This window comes from Dama dama, chromosome 9 (genome assembly GCF_033118175.1).
Source record: "Dama dama isolate Ldn47 chromosome 9, ASM3311817v1, whole genome shotgun sequence".
NCBI classification, from domain to species: domain Eukaryota; kingdom Metazoa; phylum Chordata; class Mammalia; order Artiodactyla; family Cervidae; genus Dama; species Dama dama.
This window is the reverse complement of record NC_083689.1, coordinates 64,237,311-64,257,360: the sequence shown is the minus strand read 5'-3', so window position 1 is coordinate 64,257,360 and position 20,050 is coordinate 64,237,311. Positions and strand designations below refer to the sequence as shown.

The following is a 20,050-nucleotide window of genomic DNA, read 5'->3' as shown; positions in this document are numbered from 1 at the left end:
TAATTTTATTTATTCATGGCTGTGCTGAGTCTTTGGTGCTCCAGGGCTTTCTCTAGTTTTGGAGACTGGGGGCTACCCTTTGTTGCGGTCCCTGGAGCACACAGATTTCAGGAGTTGTGGCACGCAGCTCCACAGCGTGTGCAGTCTTCCCGGACGAGGGGTGGAACCCATGTTCTCTACATTGACTTGCAGATTCTTATCCACTGCGCCCCCTGGGAAGTCCTATGTAACACTTTTTTTTTCTTAAAACATGGGCTTCTGGCTCAGCCTTTGGCAGACAACAGTAGCTTACTGAAAAGTACTGTTTGGTTTTCATTGTATTTGTTCTTAAGGCTACATCATGTGATACGATACACACGTGATATGATTTAACATTTACCGAAGTGATTTTAAAAATGTTCCTCTTAAAATATATTAGGTAAAAGGAGACTCAGAAGTTCCACTTAGGCCTGTGATGTAGCTGTCTGGAAAGAGTATCACCCTGACTCAAACAGAAAACTGGATAGATGACAAAATCATGCATTTTATTGGGTCTGTCAGATGGCGAATGTGGCAGGGCAGTCAACTAGCCTGAATTTCAAGGATGGACAAACCCCTCCAAGGAGAGACAGGATGTAGACTTGTTCACCTGTAGCAGGGCATGGGAGAAGTGTTGACCATCATATACGCAGATAAGAGAAAATCAACTAAAATATTAAAGAATTGCTAAAGGCCAAACTCAAGCTAACATGACAGTATAAAACCCCTGGGAGCCTGAGATATTGAGGGACCGTGCATGCACAGACCAGCTTTTCCCAAAAACTCCACCCTAAAAAAAACAAAACAAAAAACTCCACCCTGTGTTCATAGACTTGGGAGGAATGGGGGTGCTGAACCTCTGTAGCGCCTCCCTGGGTTTGGAGGCATGCAAAGGAAGGAGGCATAGGAAAGTCATGAAACCTTGCTTCTCCCTGCCTAGGTCCTTCCCTCAATAAGAGCAAAAAAGGCCTACGCCACTGGGGGGAGCAGAAAACCCTGTCTACATAGGGCACATGTAAACTCATTGCTGCTGGGCCAAGGTAAGAAAAAACCTCTACTCTTGGGAGGGACAGGATTCAATCCTGAGCTCCAGGATTTTATACCATTACCATTAAAGGCCTCCTGCCAATGCAAGAGGGGCAGGAAACTCCCTCTCAAGACCAACCACAGATACAAGTCGGGGTTTGGCTGCCACAGAAAGGAGGGACAAGAATGCTGAGAAGAGACTCATTCCCAAGGACTGGGCACAAAGGACTTACTAAAGACTGAGGCTGAATTAGAACAAAGAACCCTGACTTCTCTCTGACTACCAACCCAGCAAGCAGTTGCTGGGGGCATGGGCAAAGGGCATAGAGACCTGTCGTTATGGTGCAGTTATGCACAACAGCTGAAAGCTAAGGATGAAGTATGAACACTTGAGAAAAATTCTACAGTCCCAAGCAAAAGACAAAATAACATCAGCGATCTGAAATCTGTGGTACACTAAAGGCAAGAATAGCAACAACAAAGCCGAAACCTAGCCCAGTTCCTGCCTAGACTGACCAAACCCCACACAAATGGCCTGGCAGAAGAAGAGACTTGCTTTTTTCCAGACATTAATACTATTGACTTAAGTCTCTACTGATATATAAGTAACAACTGGCATTCAATAAAAACTTTGAGATACACAAAGAAGCAAGAAAAAAGTCAACCCATTTGTGATAGACAAAACAATAAGACTCTATTCACATATGACCTAGATATTGGAACTACTGGTCAGGGATTTAACTCTGATTAACATGTTGAAGATCTAGTTGAAAATTGGGATAATATACATGAGCAGATTTCAGCAAACAAACTATAAGAAAGGGACAAGCTGAAATGAAAACCACAGGATCAGAGATGAGGAATATCTTTTCTGGGCTCATCAGAACACCTTATCATACCTGAGGAAATAATCAGGAAACTCGGAAACAGATGAATAGAAATTATCCAAACTGAAACTCCCAAAAAGAAAACAGTACTCAAGGTCTATGAATAATAATATATAGCAGTTGCTCAGTTGTGCCTGACTCTTTGTGAGCCCATGGACTGTAGCCCACTAGGTTCCTCTGTTCATGGAATTACCTGGCAAGAATACTAGAGGGGGTTGTCATTCCCTCCTCCAGGAGATCTCTCCAATCCAGGGATTGAACCAGGGTTTCCTGCATTACAGGCAGATTCTTTACTGTCTGAGCTACCAGGGAAGCCCTCAAGGTCTATGGGCTGATATCATACAGTCTAATATGTCACTGGAGTCCCAGACAGAGAAGAAACTGGGCAGAATATTTAAAGAATATTTAAAACTGTTAAGAATTTTCAAACTATAATGAAGGACAACAAATCACAAATGTTTGAAGCTCAGATTAAAAAAAACCCAAGCAATTTCCTATACAGGAAAAAATAGACCATATGATCAAGCAATCCCAATCCACATGCAAAATGAAAACCTATGTCTATACAACAACCTGTATGTGAATGTTTTTAATGCTTTTGTTTGTATTCACTGAAATCTGGATAACTCAAATGTCCATTAGTTAGCAAATGTGTGTGTTTTAACCCCAAATACATCCATACAGTGAAATTCTCAGCAATAAAAAGGTACAAATTACTGGTATATGTAACAATATGGATGAATTTCAAATACAGTATGCCAAGTTCAGTTCAGTTGCTCAGTCATGTTTGACTCTTTGCGACCCCATGAACTGCAGTGCGCCATGCCTCCCTGGCCATCAACAACTCCCGGAGTTTACTCAAACTCATGTCCATTGAGTCGGTGTTGCCATCCAACCATCTCGTCCTTCTCCTCCTGCCCGCGATCTTTCCCAGCATCAGGATCTTTTCAAATGAGTCAGTTCTTCGCATCAGGTGGCCAAAGTATTGGAGTTTCAGCTTCAACATCAGTCCTTCCAGTGAACACCCAGGACTGATCTCCTTTAGGATGGACTGGTTGGATCTTCTTGCAGTCCAAGGGACTCTCAAGAGTCTTCTCCAACACCACAGTTCAAAAGCATCCATTTTCTGCGCTCAGCTTTCTTTATAGTCCAACTCTCACATCCATGCATGACTACTGGAAAAACCGTAGCCTTGACTAGACTTTTGTTGACAAAGTAATGTCTCTGCTTTTTAATATGCTGTCTAGATTGGTCATAACTTTCCTTCCAAGGAGTAAGCGTCTTTTAATTTCATGGCTGCAGTCACCATCTGCAAGAGAAGTCAAACCCAAAAGGATAGTTGTTCCAAAAATGATTTAACAGTACATGTGTTGATCCATCGGAGAAGGCAGTGGCAACCCACTCCAGTACTCTTGCCTGGAAAATCCCATGGGCGGAGGAGCCGGGTAGGCTGCAGTCCATGGGGTCGCGAAGAGTCGCACACGACTGAGAGACTTCACTTTCACTTTTCACTTTAACACATTGGAGAGGGAAATGGCAACCCACTCCAGTGTTCTTGCCTGGAGAATCCCAGGGACGGTAGAACCTGGTGGGCTGCCGTCTGTGGGGTCGCACAGAATCGGACACGACTGAAGCGACTTAGCAGCAGCAGTGTTGATCCATAAAGCTTTTCATTTAAGAAGTTGGAAAAAGTACTATTGTCTTTGGATTTGTGGCTTCACCATTTTTTAGCTACACGACCAGAACAAGTTAGTCTCTCTAAACCTCGGTTTCCTTCTATAAACGAGGTACACTCCCACTTGCCTAGAGGGCAGTGGTTGCCAGAAAAGTACAGGACATCCTCCTAAATTTCACTTTCAGAAAAACGAGTCATTATTTAGTGTAAGCATGTTTGGAACAAATTTATACTAAAGTAATTTTCGTTGTTTATCTCAAATTCACATTTTACTAGACGTTCTGGGTTTTTGCTAAATCTGGCAACCTTATAGCGGGCTTATTGTGGGAATTAAAAGAGATAGTCACCCCAAGACGTTCCCCCCACTTTTTGGCATAATAAGCGCTCATTGGGGTCGACGCTGTTTTAATTCCAGGCCCTCGTTTATTATAGTTCCTTTATTCTTTCACTCAATTTTTAAATAAACCAGTTGAAGTTGTGACTCTTCATTCCTGGCTGTCACCCCTGGAAGGAAGTACCTGGAGTCCAATTGTTAAGAAATTCCAAGCAAGCGATTCCATTACACAAGGTGCCGCCCTTAAGGGCGCGCAAGACGCGTAAATAAGACGTGACGTGCGGGGAGGCAGCCGCGGGGCCTGACGGGATTGTGGCGGTCCTCTCCCAACTCGGAAGCTGCGGCTGCCTCCAGACGCTCTCAAGATGGCGACCTCCCTAGGTTCCAACACCTACAACAGGCAGAACTGGGAGGATGCGGTGAGTGAGCCTGCCGGAGGAGGACAGAAAGAGGCAGCGAAGTCAGACCTCCAGCGGGCGGGCAGGGACGTGGCTGCGGTGCGGCCGAGGGAATTCCAAGAAGCCAGCACCGCGGCCTAACTCGGCTACGGCTGAAGGCTGGAGGGCGGCCCTCCTGAGGGCTTGGATGGAGGGGGTTTAGCCAGGGTCTGGGACCAGCTCCCTTTCTGTCCCTACTCCCTCCACTCTTTTCGAGCGGGTCTTTACTCCCGCCGCCTCCCGGAAGTGCATACAGCACCCCCTCCTGCGACCCGGCCTGTGCTGGACCATGGGTTCCCCCTGTTCCCCAGCCTCGCTCCTCGCCCCCTCCCCCCCGCCGCACGACAGTGGCTGAGATGGCAAGGCCTTTGGAGCTTGGCGTTCAACCAGTTTTCCCATTTTCACCAGGACTTCCCTATTCTGTGCCAGACGTGTCTTGGAGAAAACCCATATATCCGAATGGTGAGTGAGTGAGTGTAAAACGGGACCTGCTGTATATGTTCTGTCAATGTTGTGGTACTCGCAGACTGTCGGTCATGTATTTCTCTTAGCCACGAAGAAGTAATGATGCTTCTTTACTAACCTGAAGCGTAGGAAGAATTTGCAAAGGACTGTCATGTTCTCTCACTTTGGAGCTTGGCGACGGTCTGTGATCTAGGAGTCATAATAATAGCTAATATCCATTGAACATTTACATAGGAATCAGGTGTGTTAACCAGAGGCAAAGAGAGTTTATGTTGAATACAGCAAGTATGGTGTGGAACTAGGATTTAAGTTCAGACATTCTGACTCCAGGGACCTCAGCAAATTAGAAGGAGAACCAGGACTGAAGTCAAGTGCCTTTTGGCCTCCACACCTTATAATGTGTTTAGTGTAATATACTTTCTCTCCTTATAAATGAGAGTAAAATTAGCAGCAGTTTATATTTAATAATTAGGGCTGTGTTGTGATCAATCTCGGAGGTATTGATTTATTATATACAGAGGACCATCACAGGATGAGTGTGTAGTAGTTACCTCTGATTAAACTTTGGAAAATGGATTGGCCGTGGCTGCATCCTCTGTGCTTTAGGGACTGTGGAAACCATTAGGAAATTGTTCTTGGGAGAGAACTTGGGAGCCAGAGGTGAATCTAAGAATTGTGGTTCTGGAAAGGTACATACTTACTCCGTGTTAGATCCATAAACTTCCTAAGAGGTCATAGTTTGTATGTGATTAGATTATATCCCAGCCCCTTCTTTGCCCTCCTCCCCAAAAAGGGTAGGGTCCCGTTTCCCCCTCTCACCCCTTAAGATGCCAGGGATTTCCAGATACTTTTGGATCCTATGTAGAGAAGGAGCAGGCGTCAGCTTTTTTCCCCCGTGTCTGTAACTCCTCTGTTTTTTCTCTTTCAGACCAAAGAAAAGTATGGGAAGGAATGCAAAGTAAGTGTGTTAAAGAGTAATGATTTAGTTTTATTTTCCTTTTTTCTTCTACTCCCTGATGTTTGAAGTCCTTTATAAAAGTGAGTGTGACACATGCATTCATGTATCATTTATGTACTCTTTGGCTGTTAACTGTTTAGGGTAGAGGTAAGAAAATGAGCTGTTTAATGCAGGGATTCTTAACTTGATGTCTGTGGTTGGTCTTTGAACCCCCTGGGATTGCATATATCAGATGTTCTGTGATTATGCCCATGAACATTTTTAAGCTGAGGGGGAAGGTCATAGATATAAAATTCTTAAAGAAGTGTAGGACACTCCCTACTCACCCCATAAAAGATTTAAGAATTACATTGTTAATGCTGGTGACCTCTAGAGTGGGGAGGACTTTGATTTTTGAGTATTTAAACTACTGAAGAAGAGTGTTGTAAAGGATTGAAACATCAGATCCTGTTTAGATGATTGCTAAGATCTCTTCTAAACCCTAGATTTGGGGATCCTTTCTTTGAATCCCCTGATGTTACTAAATCTCCTGGATTAGTTGTCCAGATCAGGACCTTTAACACCCTGTGGCTTTATCTTGTGTTCCAGATCTGTGCCAGGCCATTCACAGTGTTTCGCTGGTGCCCTGGGGTCCGCATGCGTTTCAAGAAGACTGAAGTGTGCCAGACCTGCAGTAAATTGAAGAATGTCTGTCAGACCTGCCTCTTAGACCTAGAGTACGGTATGTTTGACTTGTCCCACAGTTCTGAAAGTGTGCCGCTGCTCTCAACAACACAGCAGGCTTCCTGTCTCCCTCTTCTCACCCCGACTCTGGCTCTGACCCACTTTGAAATGTCTGTTGTGCTCTGCTTTTCCCAAGAAGAAAAGAACCATACTAGATTATTCTAGAGTTCTGAACAATAGTGATTTTAAGAAAGGTTGGTAATTAGTCAACACAACTATACTAAATACTATATTATACAGAAGGGAGGCCTTAAACCTTAAACCTCCCTTCTGTATACCTTTGTAGCCAAGGTAAGTTAGAGGCATTGTTGCTGTGACAGGTAATTTCTTTGCCTGGGACTCCTGTCTAGATCCGGAACATTTCTTCCACAATCCCTACCAGAGTTCAGGCTATTGTGCTTTGGGTTTTTGTATCAACTGTGTTGTTAGGACTGATACACTGTGTTGCTACTGTTTGAGAGTAACTGCTTTTGGGAGTGACTTTTTAACTGCAGGCAACTTTTTTGTTTTTCAGAAAAACATCCTTTCAGCAAGTTCTACTATGCAATAAAAGGAAAAGGGAACATCTAAGTTTATTTATGTTAAGTTCAGAAAGTTAACTCTACAAATCAGAGTCCTGGTCACATTCTGTTTAATATTATTTGTATGTTTGTTAAGGGAGTGTTCTAGTTCTGCAGTACAGTGATCCTTACATGACTATGACTATTCAGAGGATCTGTAGGACAAGTCTAAAAATAATCCACTTTTTACATTTGTTTTAAGTTATGATATAGTAAAAGCTAGATGCATTATTAACTGCAAGTCAAATCTGACTAGTAAGAGCTTGTTCATCTAAAATATTTAAACATTCATTTCATGAAAACTTAGGAATTTGGATAATGTCTTAGAATGCTCTGTAGTAGTATTAGCTTGACAGTGCTACAGATTCTGAATTAAAATAAAGCTTCTGTTACTAAATAAAGTGGAGAAAGGAAGAATGATGTTATATTATTCTGTCTACATACTCAGTTTGGATATGGTTTAAAATGTATCTTGAGTTTTTTCTTCCTTTCCTTTGTTCTAGGCCTGCCCATCCAGGTTCGTGATGCAGGATTGTCTTTTAAGGATGACATGCCAAAGTCCGACGTCAACAAAGAGTACTACACGCAGAATATGGAGAGAGAGGTGCGCTGCCACTTGCTTGATATAGTTTTATATTTGATGAAAGAATCCTAGGGGATTGACATAGTCTGTGTAATTTACCTTCGGAATGTGTCATTCCTCTATAGATTTCCAACTCTGATGGAACGCGGCCAGTTGGCATGTTGGGGAAAGCCACATCCACCAGTGACATGCTGCTCAAACTGGCCCGGACCACACCCTACTACAAAAGGAATCGACCGCACATTTGCTCCTTCTGGGTGAAAGGAGAGTGTAAGAGAGGAGAGGAGTGTCCATACAGGCAAGAGCTGAACTGCTTTTTCAGTGTTTGCTTTCAGATGACTAGTTATCTATGAAGGGGGACGTGTTGGCTTAAACTATGCTTCAAAATGTTAAAGTTTATATAGCTAGTGTGATGTATCTTATATCTTAGGAGCAGAGATAGATTGAATTGTTGTTCTTGTGTATAATGGAACTTTTACCTATGACCAAGCCTTGGGAGACTAAGTTGCCTTGCCGTAAAATATCAGTGTTGACCTCAGGTTCCTACCTATGATGTCAATCTTGGCTATCATGGTATGACTGGCTTGAATCTCAGTGTATAGTTGAAATAAGATTAAAGCCAGACTTCTAAAGTGTGAGTATGTTTGAGTCAAGACTGCCAGGCATCTGGATTAGGAGTTTTTACCTTGGTGTTGGTAAACCCCACCCCTGACAAAAAATTAGCTCTCCCTATTTCTGGGGTTGGGTCCATAGATTAATCATACTCTTGCGTGGAATACAAGACCTCAGATACATTAAGAACCGTTGCCCTGGAGAGGGGTAACCATGTTGTGGTTACCTTTGGTTTTGAAGTGAATTGCGCCGAGAAGCATTTCTTTCGCATTTATATATTTGTTGCTTGCTCTGGGTCTTTGTTGCTCTGTGTGAACTTTTCTCTGCTTGGAGTGAGTGAGGGCTGCTCTTCGTTATGGTGCACAGGCTTCTCATTGTGGTGGCTTCTCTTGTTGCAGAGCATGGGCTCTCTCTAGGTATTTGGGCTTCAGTAGTTGAAGCACACAGCCTCGTTACTTGTGGCTCAAGGGCCCTGCAGCGTGCGAGCTCCAGTAGTTGTGGTGCACCAGCTTGGTTGCTACACCGCATGTGAAATCTTCCCCGATTGGGGATTGAACCTGTGTCCCCTGCATTGGCAGGCAGACTGCCATCCACTGTACCACCAGAGAAGCCCAAAAGCATTTGTTTATAAGGAAACTTCCACGCTGTGGCCCATTTAAATGACTTTTAGGAGGCTAGCACGTCCTTGTGTGATACAGTAAGTTCCTTGATATTAGCTCTGTTTTAATAATTATGTCTTGGTATGGCCATGGTATCTAGTTCAAAAAACATTTCAGGGGTCTTTGTATAGCTGCTGTTGTTTGGTACGTGTAAAATTTTTTCTTTTGTTTCATCTTTATGCATTGTTCTTTCTTGAACCATAGACATGAAAAACCAACAGATCCAGATGACCCCCTTGCTGATCAGAACATTAAAGACCGATATTATGGAATCAATGACCCTGTGGCAGATAAACTCTTGAAGCGGGCTTCAACAATGCCACGTCTGGACCCACCAGAGGACAAGACTATCACCACACTGTATGTTGGTGGTCTGGGCGATACCATTACTGAGACCGATCTAAGGTTTGTGAATATAATTTATGAGTTATCTTTACTTTCACCTGCCCTGGAATAATATTTTTTGGCAAAAACTTGAGAAAACATAATTCTGTACCAAGTACATTTTTTTTAGTTGCCCTGTAGTATCATGCTGACTGGAATTTTTATAAAGTTCTTTATGATGACAGATAATACTCTTCAATAGTGCTTATTCTGTGCTTGCTTAGGATAATAATTACATGAGATTCTATTTGACCTAATAACCATTAGAATTTCTAAAGATGGCACATGCAATCTATGGACCCAACCAGGAATGATTTTTTTTTTTTTTTTTTTTTCAGGAATGATTAATTACATAGGAGAAAGAGAGATTTGCAATTATTTAAAAAAAAAAAAATAGATGGTTTAACTTGTTGATTTTTTTTTTAAGAGATTGGTATTTGGTAATTTTGTGTTATTCTTGTATTTTGCTTGGCTGGATAAGACATCTGGGCAGATAGTGGTGGGAATTACTTCTTGCAAAGAGCGTGGAGAAGAAACTCTTACAGGTGTAGAACCTACCCTTGTTAGCCGATCTACATTAAACCTAAGTGAGCTAGACAGTTCCCCAGGGATGGCAGACTTTCTTCCACCTCCTCTTTCTCTTCTTCTTTTTTGCAACCTTAAACCATTTTTTACTTAAACATTCTTGGCTTATCAGCCCTGGGCGCAATACTTTGCTAACCTCTTACCTAGGATTTAACATCCTTAGGGAACCTACTGGAGCCCCCTTTCCTCCATAGGAAAAGCCCTAAAATGTTTGATAGCCTTTACTCATTTTTTTCTTTCCCTTCCTCAGTATACAGTGCCCACAGTAGGGGCGACCACAGTAGGCATAGCGGAAACCACCTACAGGTAATTAGGCAGATCACTGTGAGGCCACTTGCCTCATGGTGAATCAGTGAAAGAGTTAATAATCTATATTCAACCTCCTGGGAATGTCTGTGTTGTCAGCTCTCATTTTTCTTTACCTGTATCCCTTTAGGAATCACTTCTACCAGTTTGGAGAGATCCGGACCATCACCGTTGTGCAAAGACAGCAGTGTGCTTTCATCCAGTTTGCCACAAGGCAGGCTGCAGAAGTGGCTGCCGAGAAGTCCTTTAATAAGTTGATTGTCAATGGCCGCAGGCTCAACGTGAAATGGGGAAGGTGAGCATGAGACTATATTAAAATAGCATTCTGATTTCCATGGCCGGCCAGTGGTTAAGACTCTGTGCTACCACTGCAGGTGGTGTGGGTTCAATCCCTGGTTAGGGAACTAAGATCCCATATGCTGCGTGGCACAGCAAAAATTAAAAAAAACCATTATTGAGATTTTCAAGAAACCTTTTCATTATCTAGGGATTAGTAAGCTTTTGGTGAACAGCCTTAAATCAGCAGGACATTTAAAAAGAATTTTTCATTATGTCTGACGCTTGTTCCTGTGGATATCAGGAAGATGCTACTTTGGAAATTTATTCAGGGTTTTCGTGTAGCAATCTGATGGTTTGAAGGTTCATGTGTTCTGTGACCAGATATTATAGGCCAAGGATAATACTAGGGCATGCGAGTTTACACATGAATTAAGTAGACCTGGATTCTGTCCTTAAAGGCCAATTGTTTAGTGAAGAAGAACAGCTAATTTATGCCTGAAAGTGGTTATTGCATAAGAGAGAGGTAAAATGCCCTGAACATTCAAAAGTGGAACAGGTTTCTGGCTTGGAGCCAGGGAGACCTCATAGAGTGCTTCCTGAACACTGGTCTCAACCCAGTGTTGTTGCCTCCTGAATCCCCTAAGGCGATTCTAGCAAATTTTGAAACCAAGTCTTTCTGTCTTCAAAACCTTTGCTCCTATCTACTGTGCACTGTGGCATTTATGAGGAAAAAGTGAGTGCTGAAGAGGCAGGAGTGAAGGAGCTCTGTTTGACTAGGAAACATGAGAAACAGAGGTGTGAGAGAAGGTGGAACCAAGTGCTGACTGCATGAATGTCTGTCTCCCAGGTCCCAGGCAGCCAGAGGGAAAGAAAAGGAGAAGGACGGGACCACAGACTCTGGAATCAAGCTCGAGCCCGTTCCAGGGCTCCCAGGAGGTGAGTGCAGATTCTGCCTACCCAGTAGCTTGCTAACTTCAAATACTCATACTGCCTGACCTTCCTCGAATGTTAGAGGAGACCGGCCTCTGGCTCCCAGCAGCTGTGTTCTCCCAGCAGGACCTCTCAGGGTTTCAGGGTAGTGGGAACTGTGGCACAGTGGTCTTCTGCTCTAACTAGCTGTTTTCTCTTCTGTAGCTCTTCCTCCACCTCCTGCCGCAGAAGAAGAAGCCTCTGCCAACTACTTCAACCTACCCCCCAGTGGTCCTCCGGCCGTGGTGAACATTGCCCTGCCACCCCCACCTGGTATTGCCCCGCCCCCACCCCCAGGTAACTTCTTTCTTAGGAAGTAGGGAAATGGGTTAGACTTTACTCAGGGAAATCCTCCTGAAGTCTATTCAGACCCTGTACCATCATGTCTAACATATCTAAGCCTTCAGGTCTGCTCCATAGAAGTCTGCAAGTAAACCTGACTGATGTCATTCCAGGTATTTTCATTTTTTACTGGTTTGCTAAGAAGGAAGTCACCAGTTTTCTAAAGATCTAAGTATATGTATCATCAGAATGGGCGTTACTGTGACTACAATGATCTATCATTAGTTTGGGACTTCCCAGGTAGCACTAGTGGTAAAGAACCCACCTGCCAACGCAAGAGACATAAAGAGGATCCCTGGGTTGGGAAGATCCCCTGGAGGAGGAAATGGCAACCCACTCCAGTATTGTTGTCTGGGAAATCCCATGGACAGAAGAGGCTGGCAGGGTACAGTACATAGCTTAAGAAAGAATTGGACAAACTTAAGTTTAAACTTAACTTAAACTTAAGTTGTAAAGCAACTTAACATCATCAGTTTGTTCTCTGTTCTAAATCCTAACTGATGCCCTGGAGCATCATTGCTTAAAGTGTAGGCTGTGGGTGTCATCTGCTTGTAGCAAGATAAGGAGTTTGCACCAGAATGTAAATTCATTAAGGAAGGTTTTTTTTTTTTTTCTTAATATTTTTATTTATTTATTTGGCTGCACCAGGTCTTTGTTGCCGCATGCAGAATCTTAGGTTTTTGTTGCAGTATGAGGGATCTTCAGTTGTGGCATGTGGGATCTAGTTCCCTGACCAGGGATGGAACCTGGGCCCCCTGCATTGGAAGTGTGGAGTCTTAGCCACTAAACCACCAAGGAAGCTCGTAAGGAAGTTGTGTTAACAAAAAAATTGTTAGATAAACTGAACAGTGTGCTTAATTGTGTGATGAAGTTACAGTTTGGCTCCAGCTCTTTATCTTGTTCGTGACAAGTAATAAACAGTGCAGGGATCAGCACTGTGTACAGCACTATCAGTGCCAGTGTGAACTGTGTAAGTAAATTGCAAGTAACCAGTTCGCCTGGGCAGAGTTCCCATACTCACTGGAGTAAGTCCTGGTTTCTGAACAACCTTCGTTCTAGTATAAAGCATTGAGATTAACGATGACAGGGTCTTGCCGCCAGCCTGATTTCTCCCTCACCTCCCAAATTCTGATCAAATCCTATCTGGTAGGATTGGCATGTTCGAGAGATAGCAAAGGCTCAGGTGACATACTAACAATACCTTGAGACCTATGGAGTTGTTTTTAGCTGTCCGAGGGGAAAGATTTCTGAAACCAAAGAAGTCATGCAGGTAGACATTCCTAAGCAAGTCTTGTGAACCAGCATTTCCTGAAGCACCATGTCAGTTTGATTTATGTATAGCTGGTTTGGACCTTAGATTCATGGTTTGAAAGGTTGTCAAGAGAATTGCAAACCTAACAGATTTGTTCTCTCCCATCTGTAGGTTTTGGGCCACACATGTTCCACCCCATGGGACCACCCCCTCCGTTCATGAGGGCTCCAGGACCAATCCACTATCCTTCTCAGGACCCGCAGAGGATGGGAGCACATGCCGGGAAACACAGCAGCCCCTAGCACTCATCACGCTCTGGGGCTCTACGGAAGCGAGGGCGCGTAAAGATCCTAGTAAATGAATCCCGGAATAAATATATTTTTCCTTCCTTTGTAGTTTCCATGGTAGTGGAATGTATTCAGATGTGGGCAGTTGGAGAACGACAGCCATGATTTCCTCTATGTGTTCTCAAAGGATTGATGGACCTGAAATAAGCTGCCATTAACACATCTGGTTACTGCTATAACATTACTAATAAAACCTAATGCCTCTTCCCCTCATCTGTATGGGGAACAAGCAACTGGGTGAATTGGAATGTCCAACGGAGTTAACCATCCCAACCATATGTTCATTTTGTATCTTCTTTTGGCGGATGCCTGGCCTGCGAAGTCACTCAGTCATGTCCAACTCTTTGCAACCCCATGGACTGTAGCCTACCAGGCTCCTCAGTCCATAGAATTTTCCAGGCAAGAGTACTGGAGTGGGTTGCCATTGGTGGGTGGGGGGGCGGGGGGAAATGAACTGCAGTAAGAAAAACAAGCAAACAATTTTTGACCTTTTTTGTGTCCATTGGATATTTTCCTTTTTATCATCTAAAAAAAAAGATTACTAGTACTAATCATTGTAGTGGCAAGAGTGTGATTTAATGCTTCTAAAGTCACACTCTTGAAAGACAAGTAGAAACAGCACCCAGCACAACCCAGATCTTATGTCTCCTTTCCTGATTTATTACTAAAGGAATCTGGCTGATAGGTTTACCTTTTTACGCCACCAAAAAAGACAAAAATTCCTTTTCATTCCTGTCAATCAGATGGAGACACAGATTTCATGGAGCTGTGTATCATTGAAGAAACCTGGCATTTGAAATGAAATTATTTTAAAGAACTTCCTGTAAAACACTTTAACAAACTGTGAAAGGAAAAGAATTAAGAGTGTGTTTGAATGGAAGACTTGTGGCCTACGGCTGGAATGTCAATCTGCAGCATTCACCTTTGTGTGACTTCAGCCTCTCATTTTAATTCCCTGCTCTGGGCAGGGGATTCTGTTTGGTCTTAGAATATTTGGAAATAATTGAATGGTAGATGGCAAAAAAAAAAAAAAAATTGATGTTGTGTTGTATTTTTGTTTTGAAAAATTAAAACGGGTCAATTTTCCAAATGTTGTCATAGGTTTATTTCTGTTTTCTTTATCCTTGGTAGCTGAACTTGAGGTCAGTGGGAGTTAGAAACAAGTTATATATAAAGATATGTTTTTGCTTTAGATATGTTTCTGTTTTGATTCTGATCTTTATCTATTCTGAAGACCCAGGCCCTTTTAGTACTTATGTCAAAGGTTACTTGAGGGGTCGAAATAAGATAATACACAGAAGGTACTCAACACAGAGCCTGCCATGTGGTTGTGGATACTTGGTAGCTTTAAAATGTCATCTTAGTATTATATAAGTCGTTTTAAAAGGAATCAGGAAAAATTGATCTACAAGCCCATTTTTCTAGAACTAATTCCCATGTCACTTTTATCTCAAACGTACCTACTTATAGAATGAATATACCTCTTTTTACCCTGTTTTAGCTCACGAATTTTTGTTGTTTTCCTCTAGAGAACTTTATCTTGCATTTTTTTTTAAGATTTAAAATTGATCTAGAAGCACTTAGATAATTTAATTCTACTAGTATCAGATGTGAAGCAATGTAGGGATACTTCCAAATATTCTGACACCCTTCGGGTAGGGTTTTTTGTGATGGTGGAGGGAGGGTTACTTTTGAGCATGTGAGAGATTTTTAGCCAGTCTGGTAATGTGAAGCAGTGTTTTTTATCTCCAAATTCAGCTATATCTGGGTATGTATATATACATATGTAATCTTGACTATCCAGTTGTGTATTCCTGCCTTTTTGAGAACATTCTAAATGTTTGTTTACTAGCTGGCTGTGGATAAGTGTTTTTTAAAAAGTATAAGCAAACGAAGTATAAAGTAAGTACTTGATTAGCCTTAAGTAAATCAGAATTATGAGCAATTAGATTTTGGCAAAAACTCAGAGGTGCTTACCAAACTCCATTTCTTTTTCCTCTAGGGTACATAGCCAGGGGTTCACTTGGTGAAAAGTAAACTTTGCCATTCCCAGACCTCGGCTGTAGAAACATCTCACCCACTCAGAGCTATGAACTCTTTCCCATCTGCTGGCTGAATGATCTCTGGAAGATGGCAGTCACAAAATGGAAGGAGGCTGGGTTCCTCTATCGCTGCTAAAAGGAGAGCCTTATGATAAGAGGAATTTTTGTTACAGTAAGCCATTGAGTCCTGAGGATCTATCTGTAACAGCAGCTACTGTTACTCTCATAAAAGATGTCAGATCTGATGACAAAAAAATAAAGAAGAAACTCCTTTTTTATTTACACTGAGTAATGGAGATTTTTACTTTTTTAAAAATTGAAGTATAGTTGATTTACAGTGTGTTAATTTCTAATATACAGCAAAGTGACTCAGTTAAACACATGTATACTACCCCACTCCAATACTCTTGCCTGGAAAATCCCATGGATGGAGGAGCCTGGTGGGCTGCAGTCCATGGGGTTGCTAGGAGTCGGACACAACTGAGCGACCTCACTTTCACTTTTCCTTTCATGCATTGGAGAAGGAAATGGCAACCACTCCAGTGTTCTTGCCTGGAGAATCCCAAGGACGGGGGAGCCTGGTGGGCTGCCGTCTGTGGGGTCGCACAGAGTCAGACACGACTGAAGTGGCTTAGCAGCAGCAGCAGCAGCAGCAGTAGTCCATTGTATGTATGTAACACATCTTTATCCATTTATCCTAAATGTTGATAGATGTCTTGGCTGCTATGAACATTGGGGTGCATGTGTATTTTTGAATTACAGTTTTGTTCAGATATATGCCCAGGAGTGGGATTGCTGGATCATATGGTAATTCTTGTTTTCTGAGGAACCTCCATACTGTTTTCAATAGTGGCTGCACCAACTTACATGCCCACTGACAGTATAAGAGAGTTCCCTTTTCTCTACACCCTCCCCAGCATTTGTTATTTGCAGACTTTTTAATGATGCCCATTCTGACTGATGTGAGATGGTACCCCATGGTAGTTTTGATTTGCATTTCTCTAGTAATTAGTGATATTGAGCATCTTTATGTGCCTATTGGCCATCTGTATGTCCTCTTTGGAGAAATGTCTAGGTCTTCTACCCATTTTTCAATTGGATTTGTTTATGTTGTTGAGTTGTATGGGCTCAACATTGTTTTGGAAATTGAGCCCTTATCAGCCCCATCATTTGCAAATATTTTCCCCCATTCTGTAGGTTGTCTTTTCATTTTGTTTGTTTTTATAGTTTGCTTTGCTATGAGAAAGCTTTTAAGTTTGATTTGGTCCCATTTTCTTCTTTCTATTTCTATTACCTTGAGAGACTGACATTAGTATGATTTATGTCAGAGTGGTTTGCCAATGATCTCTTCTAGATGTTTTATGGTGTCTTGTCTTATATTTAAGTTACTAAGCCATTTTGGGTTTATTTTTGTGCATTGTGTGAGAATGTATTCTAACTTCATCGATTTACATTCAACTGTCCAATTTTCCCAGCACCACTTGTTGAAGAGACCTTTTTCCCACTTTATATCTTGCCTCCTTTGTTGAAGGTTAATTGTTCGTATGTGTATGGGTTTATTTCTGGGTTCTCTATTCTGTCCTGTTGATCTGTGTGTCTGTTTTTGTACCAATACCACAGTTTTGATTAGTTTTGTAGTATTGTCTGAATTCTGGGCGGGTTATACCTCCTGCTTTGTTCTTTTTCCTCAGGATTGCCTAGATAATTCTGAGTCTTTTATGTTTCCATATAAATTTTAGGATTATTTGTTCTAGTTCTGTGAAAAATATCATGGGTAATTTGATACAGATCACATTACTGTAGATTGTTTTGGGTAATATGGCCATTTCAACAATATTCTTCTAATCCAAGAGCTTGGGATATCTTTCCATTTATTTGAATCTTTAATGTCTTCTATTAACATTTTATTTGCTGTTGTTGTTCAGTCACTAAGTCGTGTCCCACTCTTTGTGACCACAGACCGCAGCATGCAGGGCTCCCCTGTCCTTCACTATCTCACAGAATTTGCCCAAATTCATGTCCTGTGAGTCAGTGATCCTATCTAACCATCTCATCCTCTGCAGCCCCCTTTTCCTTTTGCCTTCAATCTTTCCCAGCTTCAGGGTCTTTTCCACTGAGTTAGCTCTTCGCATCAGGTGGTCAAAGTATTGGAGCTTTGGCATCAGTCCTTCCAATGAATATTCAGGGTTGATTTCCTTAGGATTGACTGGTTTGATCTCCTTGCAGACCACCGGACTCTTAAGAGTCTTCTTCCAAGTCAAAAGCAAGTCCTCAGCATATAACTCTTTCGCCTCCTTGGTCAGATTTATTCCTAAGTATTTTATTTGGTGCGATTTTAAAAGGTATTCTTTTTATATTCCCTTTCTGCTATTTCATTGTTAATATAAAGAAATGCAACTGATTTCTGTATGTTAATCTTGTATACTGCCACGTTGCTACAGCCGTGTCACCTGAACACATCAGATCTCATCTGATCTTGGAAGCTAAGCAGGATAAGACCTGGTTAGTACTTGGGTGAGAGTAATGGTGATTTAAACAGATTCTGGAGCCAGATTACCTGAGTTCAAATCCTCACTTCAGCACTCCCAGCTCGCACACTACTTAACCTCTGTCTAGTTGTCATAATGCCTTACCTCCTAACCATTCTCACTGCCTGTAGTATTTTGAGCTCCTCCCCTCTTGGAGAAGGCTTAGAAGGTATAGCCTCATGACAGCTGGACAAAGGCAATAATGGCCCATGGGGCAAAGAGTGACTGTTGGAAAGCCAAACCAAAGGTACACGGGGACCTGAAGTAAATGGAGGTGAAATCAGAGGAGTCGGGTGACCCTTCTTCCCTCACCACTAACCTGTCAAGTGTCTGGTTTAGTCAACTGGGTGGAAAGATGCCTTCTCCCGAATAGAGAATGCAGTGGGAATTTCTCAGTCTTTCCTTGTTTTTTATGATCTTGATAGATTTAAATAGGACTAACTGGTCAGGTATTTTGTAGAATGTCTCTCAGTTTGTATTTGTTTAGACTGGGCTTATGAGTTTAAGGGAAGTATCACAAGATGGGGGTGCCCTTCTCATCCATTTACATCAGGAAGTTGAATATTGCTGATGATGTTAACCTTGATCACTTGGTTAAAGTGGTGTCTTTGTGAAGTTACTATTTTTCCTTCCTATGCCCTTTGGAAGCAGCAAGTCAGTAAGTCCAGTCTGTAATGAGTAGGAGGGGAAATAAGTTCCACCTCCTGGAAGAGGTGGTACCTATGTGCATTGTTTATATGTATTATTTGTAAGTCTTTTGTAGGGAAGGAAGATCTGTCCTTTCCCCCTCATGTATTTGTTTATTCAGTCACTTAATTATATCACTGAATTCATGAATATTTACTTTATTCTTTCAGTTATAATCTCCTATGGATTGTCTTCACTCTCTTGACTGTTTCTTGATGCACAAAAGTTTTAATTTTGTGTATTCACTTTTTAAAGTGTTTCATAGTTGAAAATAATGAGTATTGTCTAATTTGATGAGGCAGAATTCTACACTTTCATTTTATTGTTCAAAATTTTTATATCCATATTCATTATTTGTCTGCTAAGCAGTCAACAGTTGAAAGAAATGTGTTAAACCTTCCACTGTGATTATGGGTTTAGTGTATTATATAAGGGTATTTATCATAATAATCCTTTTTTTTTTTTTGCCAGAAGTACCCTTTGTCTGATGTTAATATGGCTAGAGCACATTTCTTTGGAATAACTTCTTTAACTGGCTTATCCTTTTCCATTTATTTTACTTTTGTGTCATTTTCAGGAGTGCTGCTTTGTGAACAGCATAGAGCTAGAATTACTTTTTATCGAATTTGTGAGTTTCTGCCTTTAAACTGGTGAGTCTTATCCATGTGCATTTATATTTAAATGTATTTATACCACTCTATGTGCCTTTGGTTTTTTTTAAACTCTTCCTGATGTCATCATTGCTCCTTAGATACTATGCTTTCTCTATGGATTTTGCCCAAAAAATGTTCTTTTATAGTTATCTCAGAGATTAATGAAAACTCTTTTCCTATTTATTTGTCTGAAAGTTAACTTTTTTTTTTTTTTGCTGCGGTGCACAGCTTGCAGGATCTTAGTTCCCCCACCAGGGATCAAACCCTCACCCCACTCAGTGGAAGCACAGAGTCCTAACCACTGAACCAGCAGGGAAGTCTCTGCACTCACTTCTTGAAGATGTTTTTCCATTATTGCTGTCAGGTGACCTTTTTTGTCTGGAGCCTCCAAAGTATCTTTGTGACTTTGGGATTCTGTGAGTGTTCACTGCCATGGTCCCTAAGTGTGGCTTTAGTTTATCCTTCTCATGACAGGATGAAGATTGTGTGAGTTTTTTTTTTTTCCCTTTATTTTTATTAGTTGGAGGCTAATTACTTTACAATATTGTAGTGATTTTTGCCATACACTGACATGAATCAGCCATGGAGATTGTGTGAGTTTATGTCTCTGTTCAAATCCAGAGAACCCCAAGTCATTTAAAACTCCTGGAACTCTTGTTAATAATGCTGGACAATCAATCTGCCCATTAACTTTTTAATTTATTTTATTTTATTATTCATTTATTTTGGCCACACTGCA

General features: G+C 41.6%; 1 protein-coding gene across 3 annotated transcripts; it reads left to right on the top strand.

The window, feature by feature from the left end:
* Nucleotides 1-4,241: 4,241 nt before the first annotated feature.
* Nucleotides 4,242-15,725, top strand: RBM22 (RNA binding motif protein 22). 3 transcript variants are annotated; one of them, XR_009694209.1, is made up of 12 exons: nt 4,242-4,359; nt 4,786-4,839; nt 5,771-5,800; nt 6,389-6,521; nt 7,587-7,687; nt 7,792-7,964; nt 9,142-9,342; nt 10,343-10,507; nt 11,339-11,427; nt 11,626-11,757; nt 13,226-13,407; nt 15,404-15,725. XR_009694209.1 is itself a non-coding variant. In XM_061151748.1 (11 exons), exons 1-11 carry the CDS (start codon nt 4,306-4,308, stop codon nt 13,354-13,356), a joined length of 1,239 nt encoding a protein of 412 aa, XP_061007731.1. In that variant the 5' UTR covers nt 4,242-4,305; the 3' UTR covers nt 13,357-14,593. The 3 variants fall into 3 exon arrangements, 2 of the variants coding, with proteins under 2 accessions (XP_061007731.1, XP_061007730.1); XM_061151748.1 differs by lacking the exon at nt 15,404-15,725 and having other exon boundaries at nt 11,626-11,733; nt 13,226-14,593; XM_061151747.1 differs by lacking the exon at nt 15,404-15,725 and having other exon boundaries at nt 4,243-4,359; nt 13,226-14,593.
* Nucleotides 15,726-20,050: the final 4,325 nt, after the last annotated feature.

Excerpts from the sequence above, each read along its gene's own strand:
- RBM22 (XM_061151747.1), top strand. The coding sequence starts at position 4,306 with ATGGCGACCTCCCTAGGTTCCAACACCTACAACAGGCAGAACTGGGAG. Across the intron at positions 4,840-5,770 it reads AAAACCCATATATCCGAATG|ACCAAAGAAAAGTATGGGAA; the intron begins GTGAGTGAGTGA and ends TTTCTCTTTCAG. Across the intron at positions 11,758-13,225 it reads TGCCCCGCCCCCACCCCCAG|GTTTTGGGCCACACATGTTC; the intron begins GTAACTTCTTTC and ends TCCCATCTGTAG.